At 44.2% G+C, this 18,766-nt stretch overlaps 1 protein-coding gene across 2 annotated transcripts; it reads left to right on the top strand.

Annotated features, from left to right (window-relative positions):
* The first annotated feature begins 149 nt into the window (after positions 1–149).
* On the top strand, positions 150–14,892 carry BIRC7 (baculoviral IAP repeat containing 7). Of its 2 annotated transcripts, none has more exons than XM_083507673.1 (8): positions 150–662; positions 6,893–7,654; positions 8,775–8,874; positions 9,829–9,907; positions 10,002–10,047; positions 10,626–10,697; positions 12,104–12,312; positions 14,452–14,892. In XM_083507673.1, the coding sequence occupies exons 2-7, from the start codon at positions 7,051–7,053 to the stop codon at positions 12,301–12,303; spliced, it is 1,101 nt and encodes a 366-aa protein (XP_083363799.1). In that variant the 5' UTR covers positions 150–662; positions 6,893–7,050; the 3' UTR covers positions 12,304–12,312; positions 14,452–14,892. The 2 variants fall into 2 exon arrangements, with proteins under 2 accessions (XP_083363799.1, XP_083363800.1); XM_083507674.1 differs by having other exon boundaries at positions 253–662; positions 12,104–12,325.
* Positions 14,893–18,766: the final 3,874 nt, after the last annotated feature.

The raw sequence follows: 18,766 nt of genomic DNA, 5'->3' as shown, positions 1-18,766 counted from the left end.
TCAGCGCCACTGCCGCGCGGGGCATGCCGGGAGGGGACGAGAAGAAAAAAAAAGAACCGCCCCCAGCCTCTCACGCTAACCCGAGAGGGAAGGGGAGGAGGGGGAAATGAGCAAACGTATCATCTGCCGCGCATGCGCTCCGACCGTGGCAGCGGCCGTTCCGCGGTTCAGGCTCCGCCCATTTTTCACCCGGGCCCCGTTTTTTTTTTAGATGCCGTCGTCCGATTGCAGGGGGGACGTGATTGACAGGAGGCGGGCCTTATTGTAATCGAGGAGCCAATAAGAACGAGGGAAAACGCTGAGGAGAGGCGGGATGGCCGGTTGTTGATTTACCTCATGAGGGCGGCCGGGAACGGCCTGCCCGCGGGCATGGCTGGTTGTTCCTTTGACACACAGTGGGCAGGGGGTTGCCGACCCCTTAAGTCTTCGTATGCCGCTGCTGCCCCATGGCGTGGCTCGGGCGGTTTCTCCCCGCAGGCAGAAATCCAACAGGTGCTGCTCGGGCGGGGAGGAAGCGGCAGCCTCCCCGTTCCCCTCGCCCCGCTTCACGTGTAACGAGGGGCTCTTCACACGTTGCACCGCGAAGGGAAGAAAGGCGGGCGAGACACGGCAGACGGCGATATTTAAGGAACGGGAGCCATGACGCAGCCACCGACTTCTGGGTACGTTCCCTGGCAGGGAGCGGGGTTTTGGCGCACCCAAAATGGCAGAAGTAAATGCACGTCGACTGGTCCCTCCTTGGTGGGACTGGAGATGGTTCTCCAAGGGTCTGGCAGGAGGAGAGGATGCCAAGTGGGGCGGGGAGATTCCAGGGCACTCAGAAAAGCATTTAAACGTTTCACTGTATAGGGCCCCACTCTCTTGGTGGCCCCCCAAAAAATTAAAGGAAAAAAACCCTGGATGTACATTTCCAAAATACAAGCTAAAAAACAAATAAAATAAAACCTACATACAGCAACAGTGTTTTGTGTTGTGTAGGCTCCTATTTGTTATGTGCAAATGGCTTTGGATACCTATTAGGTCCATAAATTACCATATAGCATATATTCAACACAGAAGAACAGCCAACAGTTTGTTGTTGACACAGCTGGACATTACCTTCAGTAGCTTAAGGCCTCATCAAACCTAAATCCAGCCCTGCTCTACAAACACACACACACACACACACACACACACATTTTTACTTTTAAAATGATGCTGCAAGTTCACCCCTCCTGTTGAATGTTTCTATACATAAGTAAGGTACCTATGTAAAAGGCTCATTTGTAATTATATATTTGGGAACAATGCATGTTCTTGTGCAGCTGTGTTGCTTTACACTTTCTGGGTGTTCCACGATCATACTACAAAATACCGCATTTACTCGAATCTCACGCTCACCCTTTCTTGGCCACATTACATTGCGGAAATGAAGGGGTGCATTAGATCCGATGGCACGTTTGCCAGCAAATACTTTCTTTGGTGTCAAGGTGCTGAAAATGAAGGTCTGCATTAGGCCCAGTGGTGCATTAGACTCATGTCAAGCATTGCTAGGAGTTGTTGTGTCCGTCCCCCAATGTATTTGTAATCCATTTTAAAAAATGGTTGTGGTGCTATCAAATTTTTATTCCTAGAGAAAAATGTTTGAGAACCACTGCTTTAAGGTGTTGCTGGATTACAACTCCCATCATCCCTGACCATTGGGCCCTTCTGTTCAGGGCTGATGTGAGTTGGAGCCCCAGAGCATCTGGAAGGCTGCAAGCTCTCCTGCTTAAGGAGACCTCTGAAGAAAGCCTAAGAACCAATTCCTGGCACTAACTGGGAAATTAAAGACATAGCACCAAACATCTGGTTCTTCTGTATCACAACAAATTAATTGCAATTATACACACCTGGGAGTGAATTCCATTTAACTTAATGGGACTTGCTTCTGAATAAAGGTCTCCATGGGAATAGAAGGGTGATGCATCAAACCTTCAACAAATTCTTTACTATAGGGATTCTTTACAGACCCAATGTTGGTAGCAAGGGATTATTATTATTATTATTATTTGTTATTGAATGAATAGAAAAGAACTGATTCTTCTGAGACACACAGTAGAAGCAAGCTGACTCCTGCCACAAAGGGCTCAATGGATGTAACACAGAAACCTCATCAATCTCCAAAAAGCCCACTTTCGAAAGCCTGTCAAATGCAACTAAATGAAGAGTACTTTGTATACGTGAGTTGCAATAAGGCAGGATGATGTGTTTGGGCTGAGGCCACAGACGGCCCTTCGCTTCACCCACCACCAGTCAGTTCACAACAGGCTTTGTTACACTTCCCTGAGTTTCAGGGAGCTTTCCTCCCCTTGGTGATTCCATTGCATCCTACCCTGGGCTTTCTTGTCAACGTGTGACATACACAAAGCTTCAGTGAAGGTTTTGCAGAGCTCCTAATGGTTCAAAGCACAAGCAGGGAGTTCAGAGCTCCTATCTACACTAGGGGACAGACGAGAGTGCCACAGTTTGGAGAATCCAGAGGAAACCTTTGCACAAAAGCACTGCATGGCCTTCTATTTCCCTGCAGTCTTAACTAGGCTTGTTTGTTTCAATTTTATATACTGCTGTTTATCCAAAAGGTCCCAGGGCAGGTTTATAACATAGCAAATAAAAACAGCAACATAAAAAAGCCAATAAATGTCATAACTGGAAGATGGGGCTGAAAAATACCTACAAGACTGCCTGCCACCTAAAGGATAAATCTATTTGGGGAAAGACGGGTGAGGGATGTTTTGGGATATATTTTTTTTCCAACCTGAGGACCGCATTCCATTTTGGGCAACAATTTGTGGAGTGTCTTGCCAAATGCAAAGTGGTTGTTTTAAAAAAGATTCAGAAACAATACACAACGTGAGAGAGAAGAAGATGATTTCATTCCTAAGCACCAAGCAATATATGCATACCAGGCATGCACTTCTATCTGCCACTTGGAAGCCCTCAAGGAATGGTGAAGTGATTCCCCCTGGTAGCCTTAGATTGCATAGCCCTGCGGCCGATCAGTCCATGCACGAGCTTCTAAATCACTCTGCCCAAACCTTCTGATTGTCAGAGACCAGGCTGAGGAGTACAACTATATGAGGAATGGTGGGAGCCTACCTCTCCCCCTGCTCATGGCCAGGATCCTGAAACTCCACAGGAGCAGGGGAGTAGTGTTGATTTGGAACAATGGTTTGCTGAGGGGCACAGTTCGGAAGATGATAGTTGGGCAGAACTGGGAGGTGAACAGCAAGAAGAAGAATGGGAAGAGAGTGAGCTAGCCGATTCTCTCTCACTGGAAGATGTGCAGCCTCTCAGTCCCACGGCTAGGGGATTAGTTAAGGTGGCTTCGCAAAAGGCTCAGTTGTTGAGAGAACAGGTGGCTAGGAGATGAGAGGACGGACGTGACTAGAGGGAAGTGGGCAGAACCTTAATTGGGAGCATCTGCACTCCGAGAATGGCCGCTTGTGCTTTTGCTGCATTCATTAAACATTTCTGTTACTGGTAAAAGACTGCTTTCTCTTTGTACTGCTTATCTACTACCGGGGGGGGGGGGGAGCCAAGCCCCCGAAGCCTGAAACTGATTTTATAGATGTCTAGGGAGGTTGATGTGGGAGGAGGCCTTCCTTTAATTACCTGGATCCCAACCAATACAGAGTTTAATAGGTACTTGTTATCACCTTAAACCAGTGAATCCATATGGGTTTTTTTTAAAAAAAAATAGGGGTCTTTTAAAGGCAATCCTGATCATATGAGTATTGCTTGCTTTTGGAGCACATTTTAAAACCTGGTCATTTAACAAGTCTAATAGTGAATGCACATAGTGTGGCTGGTACACAAAAACCTTGTGTGAGAGTAACGGATTTTTTTTTTTAATAAATAAATCACCACACCCATTTGTTCTTTAATTGTTAAAGGAGCCCCCCTGATGAGGGGCGAGGAGGGCATTCGTAGAATTGTAGAGTTGGAAGGGATCCTGGGGATCATTTAGCCCAACCCCCTGCAATGCAGGAACATGCAGCTGTCCCATACAGGGATCGAATTTGCAACCCTGGCATTATCACCCCATTCTCTAACCAACTTGAGCACACTTCTTGCTACATCCAAATATCTGCCCTCCGACTGGTCTCCTCCAACAGAGGTTCGAAGTTTGGGCATCTGGATGGCACTGCTACTAAACTTATTCAGAATAAGGCCAACACAAATGAGAGATCGAGCTCTGAACTGGCAAGCAATGGGAATGAGCATCTTATTTATCACATTTCTGTTCTGCCCTCCCTCCAAGGGGCTCGGAGCATGACACTCATCCTTCTGCCTCCCACTCCCCTTTTTGTGTCCAAAGCTACTTCACTGAGCTGCTTGCTCGAGTGAAGAGCTGGACCCACGTCTCCACGGGATGGTGATTTCTACACTCCAGTGTCTGTCTGTGCACCGCACTGGCTTATCAGGTTTTTTGCTTCGGTCAGGTTACAAACTGCTTGCAGCTTTAAATGTTTGATTCGAAGCACAAATTGGTTAATTGCTTGGGTGGAGATTGGAAGGTAAAGGGGCCCCAGAAGCCAGTGTTAGACACTTGTTCTCTGCTTTGTGGTTGAGTGATCTTCCAGTTTGTTCTGGTTAAGTAAGTACCCTGCATGCATACAGAACAAAATGTATTGAGGTCTAGTTGTAATAATGCTGTTGAATATTTAGAGGCTTTAAGTATAGTAGTGGATATTAACTTGGTCCTGAGGTTTGGTTTATTTGCTTGAGCTCTACAGAGCTTATTTATTGTGTAGATATGTTTTGCCTATCTGAGTATACGCCATGATACATTTTACCATGTTAATGGGAAAAGGAGGGGTAGAAATGGCTGGCAATCTTCAGGTAGCAACTGAGGTTGAAGATGTGCTGTGCTATGCTGTGCTGGTCTGGCTTCTCTCATTTTACGAGCCCGGCTTCGGCTGGGGAGGGCGGGATATAAATAAAAATTATTATTATTATTATTATTATTATTATTTATTATTATTATTTTATTATATTACACAGGGTGCTAACCCTCAAATAATCCCCTATCATAGTGGTTCCCATTTAGGGGTCTGCAGAACACACCCAGGGGGTCCATGTCCCCATTCTTTGCCTCCCCCCAACTTTTTTTTTGTCATTTTTGCATGGTAATATCTTAAATTTTTGGTCTGTTTTAGTGCTGCCCCACATTTTGTTTAAAAAAATGCTTTGTTAGAGGTAACTAGCATAGAATTATCAAAACTTTCAAAAGTGGCTTGGCTTTTTAAAAATAGGGGGTACTCAGTAATTATCTAATTGGGAAACACTGCCTTATGTTCATTGGGAAGCTCGGCTACTTGTTGTAATCCCCTCCCTTAAAAAAAAAGGAAGTGAATTAGAAAGCAAAGGAATCATAACTCAGTTACTTATCACATATACAGAAACAAAATGGATAATGAAAACCTATGTAACACTAAACCCTACAAGGCAGGAGTTTGCATAGTTTCTCTGATGTGGGTTGATTGAATGGTCATGCAATTCTTCTTAAAATCTTGTTCCTATCCTCTACAGTCTATAAAACAGGATTGCTATACCTGCAAACAACAATGAACCCTTAAGATGTAGGGTGCAATGATTAGTGTGTCTCACTAGGAGCTGGGAGACCAGGCTTCAAATTCCCACTTGGTCATGAAACTCACTGGGTGACCTGGACCAGTTGCTGCCTCCCAGCCTAACTTGCCTCACAGGATTGTTGTGGAGATTAATTGAGGCAGTGGGGGAACCATGTATTCTGCCTTGAAAAAGAATGTGGGATATAACTAATAAATAAAAAGTCTACAAAACCTGCAACTATAGATTTGTGTGGTTGCATGACTGTGAAGAGAGTGAGCTCTGAGCTGCTAAGCTGCATAATCTGATACGGCACTATAACTACTATGCACTGCACTAAATGCATTCCTGTATAGGCATGCGAAATTAGGGAGATTCCTCATTTAAGGACCTGCTGCACTGTACACTTACAGACCTTTGAGCTGCGGGGGATAACCTCTGGCCCTCCAGATGTTGCCACAGCCCACATCAGTCTCAGACAGCCTGGTTAATGTTCAAGGGTGATGGGAGCTGTGGTCCAGTAATATCTGAAAGGTCACAGATTATCTCCCCCTGCCCTTTAAAGAAAGAAAAAGCATGTGCGCTTTCAGAATTATCGTTTTGTTTTGTATTCACATTTATTCTGGTTTAATTGGCTCATTGTTCTTGTACAAATCATTAGTATTTGATGGCGGAAAGCCCTCTTAACACTTTCATCATTGACTTGAACCTCTGTTTTGGGTGGGTGTGGGAACAAAATAATCTTGGAACTGCAGATTGGGTGATCTCATCCTGCCCCCACAAACAGAGTTGACTTCCTTGACAATTGCCTGCAAGAGATTATAAGTCGATTGCCTTTCTCCCCAAGCATCTCTAGCTTCCCTGTGTGATGTTGGCTGGAGCAAGTCCATTAACGCATCCCACCTAATTATCAGCTATACTTAAGGGGAAATGGCACTGTAGATGACAATTTGGCTGCGACAAATGTAACTTGTAACAGAGAGGTTTTTGTAAATGGGACCAGTGAGTTGGAGGCTTTGATATTTAAAATTGATCTTTTGCATTTCTTGTCTCTGCAAATAGAACAAAATGTTAAAATTTGTTTAGTCATCAAATAAGTCACTGACTCCTCCTTTTTGTCCTGCTGTTGCAATGCCCAGAATTAATGGATGCATTCAGTCTTAAAAAAGAGTTATTGCACAAATTTGTTGCCTCCACTTTAAGCCACTGCTGAATTCTTCTGTCCCTCTTTTTCACCAAAACTCACAAATGTCTCCCCACCCCCCTTGTCTTCCTGTAAAACTTTTTGTTCTCTGTCCAGGTGGAAGGGCAGCGATTGTACTGCAGCAACTACCAAATCAGCAGGCTGTAGAAAAACCGGAACCTTGTGCCTGCCTGCTGTTTGGGACCCTGTGTGGCTTTTCTGAGTTCAAGAGCTTTCCAGAATTCGCAGGAGGCTGAGCCAGAGAGAGCTAAGGGATGCAGGCTACTTATTGGAGGCAGACTGCCATTGAAATCAACCAGCTTGTCGATAATATAATGGCTAATATCGTTTCAATGAAGAGGGACATGGAAGACAGCTCATCTGCAAGAGCATCTAGGAACAGACGTTCCTGGCTGTCCCGGTCCAGCATGCAATTTGAGGAGACGCGCCTACAGACTTTCCAGCATTGGCCGGAGAGCTTTCCTACTTCCCCAGCTGACCTGGCCGCTGCTGGCTTCTTTTTCGTTGGGCCTGAGGACAGAGTGAAATGTTTTTGCTGTGGTGGGGTGTTGTTTGACTGGGTTGCTGAGGATGACCCCATGGCAGAGCACAAGAAGTTCTTCCCAAGCTGCTCTTTCATCCAGGGGAAGGATGTAGGAAACAAAGAAATGCCTCAGACTGAGGGCCTCCAGGATGCTGTGGATGGACAGTTCCTTGGCATGTTGCAAAACTTAAGCATGGAAGAGGCTACTGTAGACTTTCAACCAGAATACCCAGATATGGAGATGGAAGGAGATCGCCTGGTGACTTTTGAAAATTGGCCAGCTTCTGCTCGGGTGACTCCAGAGTCGCTCGCCAGAGCAGGATTTTTCTACACAGGTATGTAAGCTCGAAAGAACTGGGGGGGAAAGGGTTATGCTGTTTTATATTATTATTATTATTGGCGTAATGAAATTTATATACAGCTTGCTAGAATGAAGCCATTCCCCCTAAGCAGTTTGCAAACAAAAGATACCAAATGTTAAAAAAAGTTATATGAAAAATGAATAAATAAAACCAGAGCTGAAAAAGCGTTTAACTTTCAGAAGTTTTGGGAGGCTCAAACAAGAGTGGTGGCAGCCTGAAATTCCTTTGTGAAAGTGCTGCTCTGGTTTGAGATGGGTGCAGTTTTTGATACTATGGGGTGGTGCTTCACAAGAGCTTTTCCCAAATGCAAAAGCAGCACCTGCAGGATCGAAACCCCATGCTCCTCATTGAAGGTGGGATGAGTGTCTCTGGCTGGAGTATGTGGGGGCTTTTGGTGCTGTGGGGCTCTTGGTTGGGTTGGGTGGAGGAACATCTCTGCAGAGCAGCTATTCCTCTTTCCTGTCCCTGTCTCCAGTCCCAACGAGGGAGCGCTGCCAGTTTGGATTCTCCCTCCCCCATTTTATCCCCTGCAAAAATGGGCGAGGGGCAAACCTCCCATTTAACAGCACTTGTGACTTCAAAGCACTCTGCAAATGTTGTCATTGTGACATCATGTGATGGACTGTTGGTCAACTCCATCCACTTGCCAAATTTGGCCAACCAGGCTGATCTTGAGAAGGATCTGGCCCATGGGGCTAGAAAGGTTCCCTTGCCCTGCTGTAAGGTATCAGCATCGCCATGGAGTGTCAGTGTGCAGCTAATATGAACTATGCACATTCTCTGTGGTGGTTGCCAATGTGGTGCCCACAAGTGCCAGTTTGCCCAGCAGTATCCCCTATGGTGCCCACAAAAAGCCTCCATAAATATCTCCTTGGAAAGCCACAATACAAGAGAGACCAATCTCCTTGCTTCACTTCTGTTTGCATTGGGTTAACCTCTTGCACTTTGGAAGACAATCCTTTTGCAGCCAGTGCCCATGTCACTTTCTCAAAATTTTAAATGTGTCCCCTGGCCCCAAAAGATTGGTGGGCCTCTGCAGTGGTTTCAGCTTTTAAGTGATTAACGTGAGACCTCTTGCCATGGCTGTTTTCAGGCCAGGGGGATTTTGTGCGGTGTTTCTACTGTGATGGTGCTTTGAGGAACTGGGAGCGTGGAGATGACCCATGGATGGAGCATGCTGTTTGGTTTCCAAGGTAACACATCCCTATTGTCCCTCACACCCCTCTTTCAGGAACAGGGAACAATTGATATGTGGATTCACAAACCTCCTGCGTATAGCTAGTAACGTCTCACAGGACAATAGCAAGTTGACCCACCTAACTGGTGATGCCAACTTTCCCAGATTCAACTTGGAAACTCTTGTTAAACAATAACCTTGCATGTTCAGGAAACCTGTGCCCAGAAGTAGATATTCAGTGTTTACAAGGATAGGATTTTCCAATTGTTTGCTTAAGCGTTCAGATGCTAGCGTTCTTTTCCTGCTTTGAAAACAGAGAGACCTAGCTTAATTGCACATGATTTCTGCTAGAAAGGCACAGACCCCCTGACTATCTAGTGAACACACTGGACTGAATGGATGCGCATTGCAGTTCCGCACTGAATACTCACCAGCTTGCTATTCTGCATCCTTTTTGCATTCTGTGCAAGAGGTCACTGCTGGCTGTCTTTTTTTATGTAGAAGTGTAGCAACAAGTTCCTAAACCATTTCACATATTTGCAGCTGCAAACACAGGTATTTTTTTCCCTTTCTGATCAACACTACTACTATTATTATTATAGTAATATTATTATTATGGCTGGGGCTTTTTTTCTTTGATCCTCACACACCCTCCCCTCCTCCTGTGTGGCAAGCGACTTCTGGAAAATAGTGAGAATTCCCAAAGCATTTTGTTATACAGTCTGATTCAACAGTTCAAAGGGAGGACAGAAGGCCAAAATGTCACAGTCTGAGCACGAGTGAAATCCACTTTGGTGATGTGCTATGACTGATGGCAATAACTGATGACTTGCAATAAAAGTAAACGCTATCTGTGATTCTTCGAGTATCACTGCTATTCCTATGAGAGTTTAGATTTTAGATTCTTTCTACATGACCGTCACAGTATTGGGACTGTTTCATCTTCTCTTCTCCCATCCCACATCTATAGGTGTAAATTCTTGCAGCAGTCCAGAGGGAGTGACTTCATCAACAGTGTTCAAGAAGCACATATCAATCCTATACTCCCGGTGAGTGTGTGTGCTTGTGCATGTGTCTGTTTGTATGTGCAAGTATGCACATGAATGCAGTTATTCCAAAATGATGCATATCATTTGTTTCTAGGAGGACAACTTACATTGGCCTGAACAACATCCCACCAGCTCCCAAGGTAAGTACTTCTGTAATTTTGAGCTCTTGCTCAGCAGGAGGTCTGTCTTACCTCTGTTGATATTGTTCCAAAGGCTGGATGCCACTTCCAATCTCTGCCAAGCTGTGGCAAGCATCCAGGAGGGGTTCCAAGTGCTCACTCCAGGGTCTGTGTTCCTTTGATAATCATAGACACAGTGGAGGCTTCCTTAGCTTTAAGAAATATGATTTATTCACATATTTACACCTGAATTTGGATGGAGGGAGTCCAGATCTTACAGCAGGGTCATCTCAAAAGGGGCTTGCTCCCCACAGCAGTGCCACAGTGAAGCCCAAGGCTTCTTTCCCACCTTTTCTATATCCAGGCACCCAATATCGTTCTGCCCTTTTTTTCAACTATTGCAAGGCTCATGCCAAAAGCCCCATTTTGGTACAAAATAACTCCTTCACACATGTGTTAAGATGCTATAGGTTCTCATGTAAACACTTGAACTTCTTAAAATCTATTTTGGGCTTCTAAATATATTTGGAGGAGGGAAACCGACCTTGTGAATGGGGACTCCCAATACACGTCATATTCTCTGTGTGTTTTATGCACAGAGCCTGCTCAGAGGCAAGCAGATTCTCAGAGAGTGAGGAGAGAGGCAGAAACAGGACGTCCAAATGAACCAGGTAAGGTTGGTGGAAGAGAGTGAAGCAGAGCAGCCAGGTGGGATAGGAGCAGGTAGCCTATTTCTTGGCTAAGCAAAACAACTCATTTCTCTGTAACACATCTAAAGACTGGCAAAAGCGTTCGGAGACCAAGGTGTCTTCACATTACCATCTTGGAGCACAATGGAGAGGTTTGTTGTGTTCCCTGTTGGTTTCCACAGTGCTTCCCCAGCTGTTCACATCAGTACAGTTTAAGTAGTTTCTGATTCATTTCTCTTTGAGTATTGGCAGGGTGAGGATGTCTTCTTCACCTCCTGCAAATGTGTCCCCACCTTGGCTGGAGACGAATTAGGAGTGGCTTAAGGACTTCAATCAGTGTGAAGCTAGTTTAGGAAACAATGCATCAAATAGCAATATTTCACAACAAAGCACAGGATGCATATGCATTTGGGAGCAATGTTGTGAGAACAAAAATTAAGAACCCAGTCCTGGAAATGCAGTGAGGGCACAGAAAACAGAAGTTGTGAATGCAGCTCTATAAACATGTGTCCCATAACACATTAGTTGGGGAATGTTTTTGGATGCTAAAGGGCTTGGACACAACTGTTAGGAATTACCAGCATGAAACTAAAATCTACTCTGAGTAGACCCACTAAAACCAGATGGCCCTGCCCATTAATTTCAATGATTATGACTAACAATGGATACAACTCTGAATATCTGAGTTTATTTTGATGGCTGGTTTGTGGCTTTAACATGGTTTTTGTGGAACTGACCTTGGTAGAAAGCTGTGGCAGGGATAGTCTGTGGGGTTTGAGAGTTTCTCATACTCTTGACCCAATTACTTCAAGAGTATGAAAAATTTCAGCTGATAGAATTAAGAGGTTATAGTACTAATGGCTACAAAGTAGAGGCAACTTGACGTGACATATTTCTTAGGGGGATTGTTGCCAAGCAAGTCTAGTCTGTTGGTGTTAGCTTGGTATCAACATAGTTCCTATTTTTTTTTAAAAAAAAACCCCACGTAATTTGTTCCGCTATATGCAACACAGCAAGATAAAAACTACTCACAAAACAGTGCACTGAGCACCATCCAAAAGAGCCGTGTTGTGGAATGTATATTGCTTAAGTAGGGGGCTTTGTCCATTTGTCAAGGGTTAGTTGGCTCTTAAAATATTCCAGTGTTTGGGTTCATATGACCAATTTTCACCGTGGGAGAATGTTGACTGAAGGTGCTAATTTCCCTTGACAAATAAATCAGTATAAACTTAAAGAAGAACAGGGATTTCCCCCAGATTTTCTGGGTTCTAGCCCAACCCCTTTCCCCCGCAACATAGAAACTCTGGACTGCAAGATTGTCGTGTGGCACCGAGCAATCAAAACGGCTCTTTTGGCTGCTCCTGAACCTTTCTCCTTCCTCTTGCTAGAGTCTCCTGTGAGCACGGAGGAGGAGCTGCGCCGGCTGCGGGAGGAGCGCATGTGCAAAGTGTGCATGGACAAAGATGTGTCCATCGTGTTGGTGCCTTGTGGCCACTTAGTGGTTTGCACAGAATGCGCTCCTAATCTAAGACGCTGCCCCATCTGCAGAGGGGTCATCCATGACAGTATGAAGGCATTCCTCTCTTGAACTGGGAAGGTGGGTAAAAAAGGTACTACAGGAAATATTGCCGAACTGAGGACATTGTCCAAGCCCTATTGCACAAGCAATAATCCTTATGCTTACTTAATGGTGCATGTTATAGAAGCCAAAGTAACTTTTGCAGCCTTGGTCTGCCATACCTAACCATAATGGCAGGTTCAGGTATGTTCTCAACCACCCTGCCCAGAATACCTCACCCTTCCTCAAAGCAAGGCAGTGTGTGTGTGTGTGTGTGTGTGTGTGTGTGTGTGTGTGTGTAGGGGGTGACAGATACACTCACTGAGTGGTCAGAAGAGGTGCCAGGTTGCCCCCAAGACTGAGGGGGCTCAGCATGTATCACACATGTATGATGTCATGTGTGTGACATCACATTGTCTGGACGAAGCTGAGTGTTCTGGAGGAGCCGGCTATTGATACTGCGACGCACAATATGTGATGCATGTGATGTCATGCGTGCGACGTAGCCAGCTCCCCTCAATATTGAGGGGGGCCTAGCCCACTTCCAACAAATATTCAAGGGGCTGCAGACCTCTTGACCCTCTAGAATTGGTATGCCTGGTGGTTAGCCAAGGGTGCTGGCAGCAGGTTCAGCAGCCAATAATGAGGTATGCAGGGCCTCCAGTACAGTGGTGCCTCGCAAGACAAAATTAATTCGTTCTGCGAATTTTTTCGTCTAGCGAATTTTTCGTCTTGCGAAGCACGGTTTCCCATAGGAATGCATTGAAAATCAATTAATGCGTTCCTATGGTCAAAAAAAGTCCAAACAAAGCCAAATTTGGTACAACAAGAGTTTATTAAGTTCTCTTTAAAGTCACACATACTGTAAAGAGCATTTCAAAATTCAAACCCAGATTTTTTTTAAAAAAACAGCAGAGTGGCCCAATGGTCACAGAAAATCAGAAAAATGCAGAAAAAAACCACAAGCTTCCAGATTCTTGCAAACCCCTCCCCAACTGTTCCCCCAGCCACCCAGCACACAGAAATTCAAATCCAGAATTTTTTAAAAAATATAGCAGAGTGGCCCAATGGTCACAGAAAATCATAAAAATGCAGAAAAAACACACACAAGCTTCCAGATTCTTGCAAACCCCTTCCCAACACCAAGTCCTTGAATTCCAAACGCCCCAACCCAAAATCCAACCCCCCCCCAAAAAAAGTTTTAAAAGCTTAACTTACCAAATGGCTGCAAAAGAAATTTTGGAAAAGCTTCAAAAATCACCAAAGTCTTTAAAAACCTCAAAAAAGGCTACTATGTACACTGCGTTCTATGAGTTGCTCCTCGAAGTCAAGTCGCAACTGTATTAACGGTGTTAAGAAAAAGGAAACAAACTTGCAAGACGTTTTCATCTTGCGAAGCAAGCCCATAGGGAAATTCGTCTTGCGAAGCAGCTCAAAAACGGAAAACCCTTTCGTCTAGTGAGTTTTCCGTCTTGCGAGGCATTCGTCTTGTGGGGCACCACTGTAAGGGGAGAATTGCCAGTTGTGTCATTTCTCCTTATGATGCAGCTGGCCATGCAGATCTACAGAGCCATTTCGCACAAACCTTTGTGTGTCCAGCTGCCAGCAGAGAGATGTTTTGAAGACTCGTCTGCCATTTGTTCGCTGGAGAGGCTTCATGTTGGCAGTACTCCTGTATTGAAGCACTCCTTATGTATCCATTGGAATAGTCTGCTCAGAATGCCAGAATAGCAACTGAACACAAGAGCTTTCTGGATGAGGCCAGTGACCCATCTGGTCCAGCACCCTGTTCTCACAGCGGCCAGCAGGACCCTGAGTGAGTCCTCTCCCCGCTTGTGATTCCTCAGTAGCTGATCCTGGGAAGAATGCTGCAACTGTGCACAGAAAGGTGGGAGACAAACAGCCACTCATTCATGCATGAGAGGAATTGGCAAGTAGCAATTCCTATGGGAAAGATTGCCGGAAGAAAGCGTTCCTGAATTGCAAGGAAATGGTTTGCATGAGGAAGGCACAACATCTGCTTTGCATGAAGGTCCCAGGTTCAAACATTGGTATTTCTAGGAAGGGACTCTTGCCTGAAATCCTGGAGAGCTGCTACCCATCACTATAGACAGTACTGAGGGAGATGGACCAATGGTCTGACTCTGTATGATGACATAGCTCCCTCTGTTGTTTCAGAATCTTCAGAGGCCAGATACTTGCTGCTTGATGGACCCGTTTTGGCCCACAATGACCCAGCCTGAGGGGACATCAACTGAAGGAGCTTTGGAATGGGTGCTGGCACCCCGAGGGACCTCCTTCCCAGCCGAAATGGTCTTGCAGGACTTCTCCATGTGTGCTGTTTGGGGCTGTTGGGAATTCCCTTATAGCAGTATAAAAAAAGATCAAGGACAAAATAATCCCAAAGGACTTTCTGGTCTGTGAAACTATTGACTTTTCTCTTTTTTTTTAAGGGATTACTTCAGATTTGAAAGATGGTTCCTTCCTTGCTGATGTAATGTCTTGGAGCAGAAAACTTTGTCTAGGTTCTTTAGTAACTTGGTGGTTTATTTCTATTTTTTTACCACTTATTTTTTTCCTTGGAACATACTTTGTTTGAATAAAGGTACCTTTAACCCTTGGGAACTGCTCTGTAACAAATTCTTGCAAGGCACTTTCACCGAATAATAAACTTAATATTTCAGATGCTATGGCTTTTCCTATACAGAAGCTGTAACACTTATTATTATATAACATTTATTTAACTATACTGTCATTGTGCCCCCACCCAATTAATGCACCCCTCCACTTACAAACAAATTAACCTAACTTTGCCTATTTAAAATTAAAATAAGAAAATTCCTTCCAGTAGCACCTTAAAGACCAACTAAGTTAGTTCTTGGTATGAGCTGAAGTGTATCTGAAGAAGTGTGCATGCACACGAAAGCTCATACCAAGAACTAACTTAGTTGGTCTTTAAGGTGCTACTGGAAGGAATTTTCTTATTTTGACTATGGCAGACCAACACGGCTACCTATCTGTATTTAAAATTAGTTCCTAGTATTGTTACAACCTACTTTTTAGCTGAATAAAATGCAGGCTCTTGCCACGCAGCTAGCAACTGGTATAATGCTGATTGGCTGGAATCACCAAAATTGGGCTTAGCATTTGACCTCCTGCTATCCCTACTAGGAATGGGCAAGTCTGTCAATTTCACTTTCTCATTTTTCCATCCTTAAGTTCAGTTCTTCATATTTTCCACATCCGTTCCTGATACACTTTTCAAAGTTTCATGGAAAATTAACCAGCATTTTCATACAAATTTCTCCAAATATGCACATGCTTGCATAGCAATTTTCCCTAAAGGAATGCATTTCACAAAGATGCATCTTTTGTGCACACTTAACCATAGTATGCACTTTTTATCATCTTCTTTGGTGATCCACACATAGCTGAGTAAGATTGTCTTCCATAAACACGGTTTTAACAATGAGTCTGTAAGTGGTTGTGGAGGCCAAGTCTGGATCCATACGTCTTTCCACAATAGGGATATTGGTTTCCGGGCGGGAGTTGATCACGGTGTGGATTTGCCAAGTGTGCTTTCCTCTTACCATGTTTCTCCCTTGCGCCTGAGTTCGAGTGTCTTCAAAGCCCATGACACCTTTGGTAAAGGCTGTTCTCCAATTGGAGCGCTTGCAGGCCAGTGTTTCCCAATTGTCAGTGTTTATACTACATTTTTTTAGATTTGCCTTGAGACAGTCTTTAAGTCTCTTTTGTTGACCCACCAGCATTACACTTTCCATTTTTAAGTTCGGAATAGAGTAGTAGCTTTGGAAGATGACAATCAGGCATCCGCACAACATGACCAGTCCTACGAAGCTGATGTTGAAGAATCATTGCTTCAACACTGGTGATCTTTGCTTCTTCCAATACACTGGCATTAGTTTGCCTGTCTTCCCAAGTGATGTGTCAAATTTTTTGGAGACACTGTTGATGGAATCTTTTGAGGAGTTGGAGATAGCGTTGATAAGTGGTCCATGTTTCACAAGCATGCAGTAAGGTTGGTAGTACAACAGCTTTGTAAACAAGCATTTGGGTTTCCCTGCGAATATCCCGGTTCTCAAACACTGCGCTTCAATCGGGAGAAAGCTTTCTGTGGCTTTCTTTTATACATAATACTTGGCACTGCATTGCAAAATTAGGAGGCGTGTGAATTTCAAAGGATGGTTGTGTATATTGTTGAGGAAAGTGAATTGGCTTAGGGTTGCTTTGAAAGGCACACTGAGTATGGCGTGTCAGATTAAGACCTGGGAGACTAGGGTTCAAGAACTTCCACTTGGCCATGAATCTCACACTTGGGATTACTTTGGGCCAGTCGCTTCTAACCCACCTCACAGGGTGGTTGTTGGTATTAAATGGGGGGGGGGGGGACTTAGAGGAAAAGGTGGGACAGAAATGGAATAAATAAATAATCTGATTCCCACTGCATTCTTTTAACTTCTCCTGTATTGGTGAAGAGTTGCCAATCACTGCTTTAGGATAAACTAAAGCATGGAATTAAATAATGCAGGATCAGGCTTCAGTGAGAAGGAGCCTGTGCGGGCTGTACATAGCATGTGTTTACATGCACAGCGCCACTCCACTCCCTACAACCCATGCTTCCACAGTGGGGCACAGGACTGCAAACATGGCACTTTGCTATAACGGGGGGGGGGGGGGCGGGCGGGCGGGCATGAGTACATTTAATCTGCTTTTTTCCAGGAGAGGGCAGCATCAGCCTAGTAATAAGCCTCCTCTGTAGATAATGAACTTGGTCCAGAAGAGAGAGAGAGAAAGAAATGGTTGTATATACAATCATTGCCTTAGATAAAACCACTATTGGTTTTACGATGTAGCTCAGGGTAGAGCAGCCGAGGTGCATGCAGAAGTCCCAGGTTTGACCCTTGACATTTTCAGGTAGAACTGGCAGTGTCACCCTGTCTGAAAGTTTGGGAGAGCTGCTCCTGGTCACTGTTGATCATACTGAGATAGATGGGCCAGTATTCTGACTTGGTGTAAGGCAGATTACTATGTGCCACTTGGGCAAAACTGCATTCTGTTCTGGTAAGATGCCCCCAAAGCTAAATTAAGAAGGCAAGGGTATAGAGGCTGCCTGTAGGTGGAGAAAATAGGAGCTAGGGTCTTAGTACACCACAAGCTTAACATGAGTCAACAGTGTGATGTGACAGCTGTTCTAGGCTGCATCAACAAAAGTCTAGTGTCCACATCAAGGGAAGTAATAGCACCACTCTATTCTGCCTTGGTCAGACCACACCTGGAGTACTGTGTCCAATTCTGGGCACCACAATTTAAGAAGGATGTTAACAAGTTGGAACATGTGCAGAGGAGGGCAACCAAGATGAGCAGAGGTCTAGAAACTAAGCCTTGCGAAGAAGGGTTGGGGGAATTGGTTAGGGAATGTGACTAACATACACATTTTTGCAAGCAATTTCTCCTAATCTAATTTGTTTTTGTATCTTGTTTTCATGAATATAATCATTTTTATGCACATCTAATATATGCATGTTTGTAATCATTGTTTGGTTTGAGAACTGCATCTCAAATTCAGACAACTGCAAATTTTGAAGAATGATTGTGTTTCAATTCTCATGTTTTGGAAAGTGCATTTTTTTAATCGATTTGCATTTAAATGTGATCAGAATCGAATTTCATCTCCATCCCTATGTGCTTACAGTGAACACTTCTCTACCACAATGATAGAGCAATTTTGTGACTTTATTTGTGTGTGAGCGCGCTCATGATGCTGTCTGCTGAAAAACATTCATTCGGCACAATTTCTTTTTGGTACCAAAGTAACAAGACTAGCGCCTTTACCTGAGCAGCCTCATTCATGGCTTGTTACTGCCTGGTTCAGAATACGAATTCGTCTAGCTTCAAATGCTTGGGTGCATTACAGATCAAGTGCCATTTCCCCAGGGAGATATTTCCTGGCTCAACATTCAGGATGGGTTGATCTGCTAATGTTGGTTTCTCTCAGTTTCTCCTTTTGCCAATGTTTATGTTCAGTCCTCCACAGTTCTGCTTCATTTTGCGATATATTTTCAAGAAAAGCCCTCATGTCCCACACTTTAATTCATATTTATCCTGCTACACACAATTTTATACCGTATTTAATGGAGTCTAATGCGCCATCGAATCTAATACGTACCTCCAATTTCAGAACCTTGAAACCAAAAAAATACTTGCTGGCGAATGTAAATGTGCCACCAAATCTAATGCACACCTTAATTTTTGCAACATAATTTGACCAAAAAAGCTGAGCATTAGATTTGAGTAAATACGGTATGCAGTTTCCCTTAATACATTTTTTCCAAAGCAATTTCCCGCAACTTAGTCTGTTATGTTTGTATGCATGCTTCCCCCTAATGCACACATCATTCTGTGTATCGTTGGGTTGGCGAACCGTACAGTAAAATTAGAAGTGCAAAATTGGAAGCATGTCTGCGTTTGCATA

Source organism: Podarcis liolepis (genome assembly GCF_965112155.1).
Source record: "Podarcis liolepis genome assembly, chromosome: 6".
Classification (NCBI taxonomy): domain Eukaryota; kingdom Metazoa; phylum Chordata; class Lepidosauria; order Squamata; family Lacertidae; genus Podarcis; species Podarcis liolepis.
Note: the sequence above shows the minus strand (reverse complement) of the source record. Positions and strands in the feature narration are given on the sequence as shown.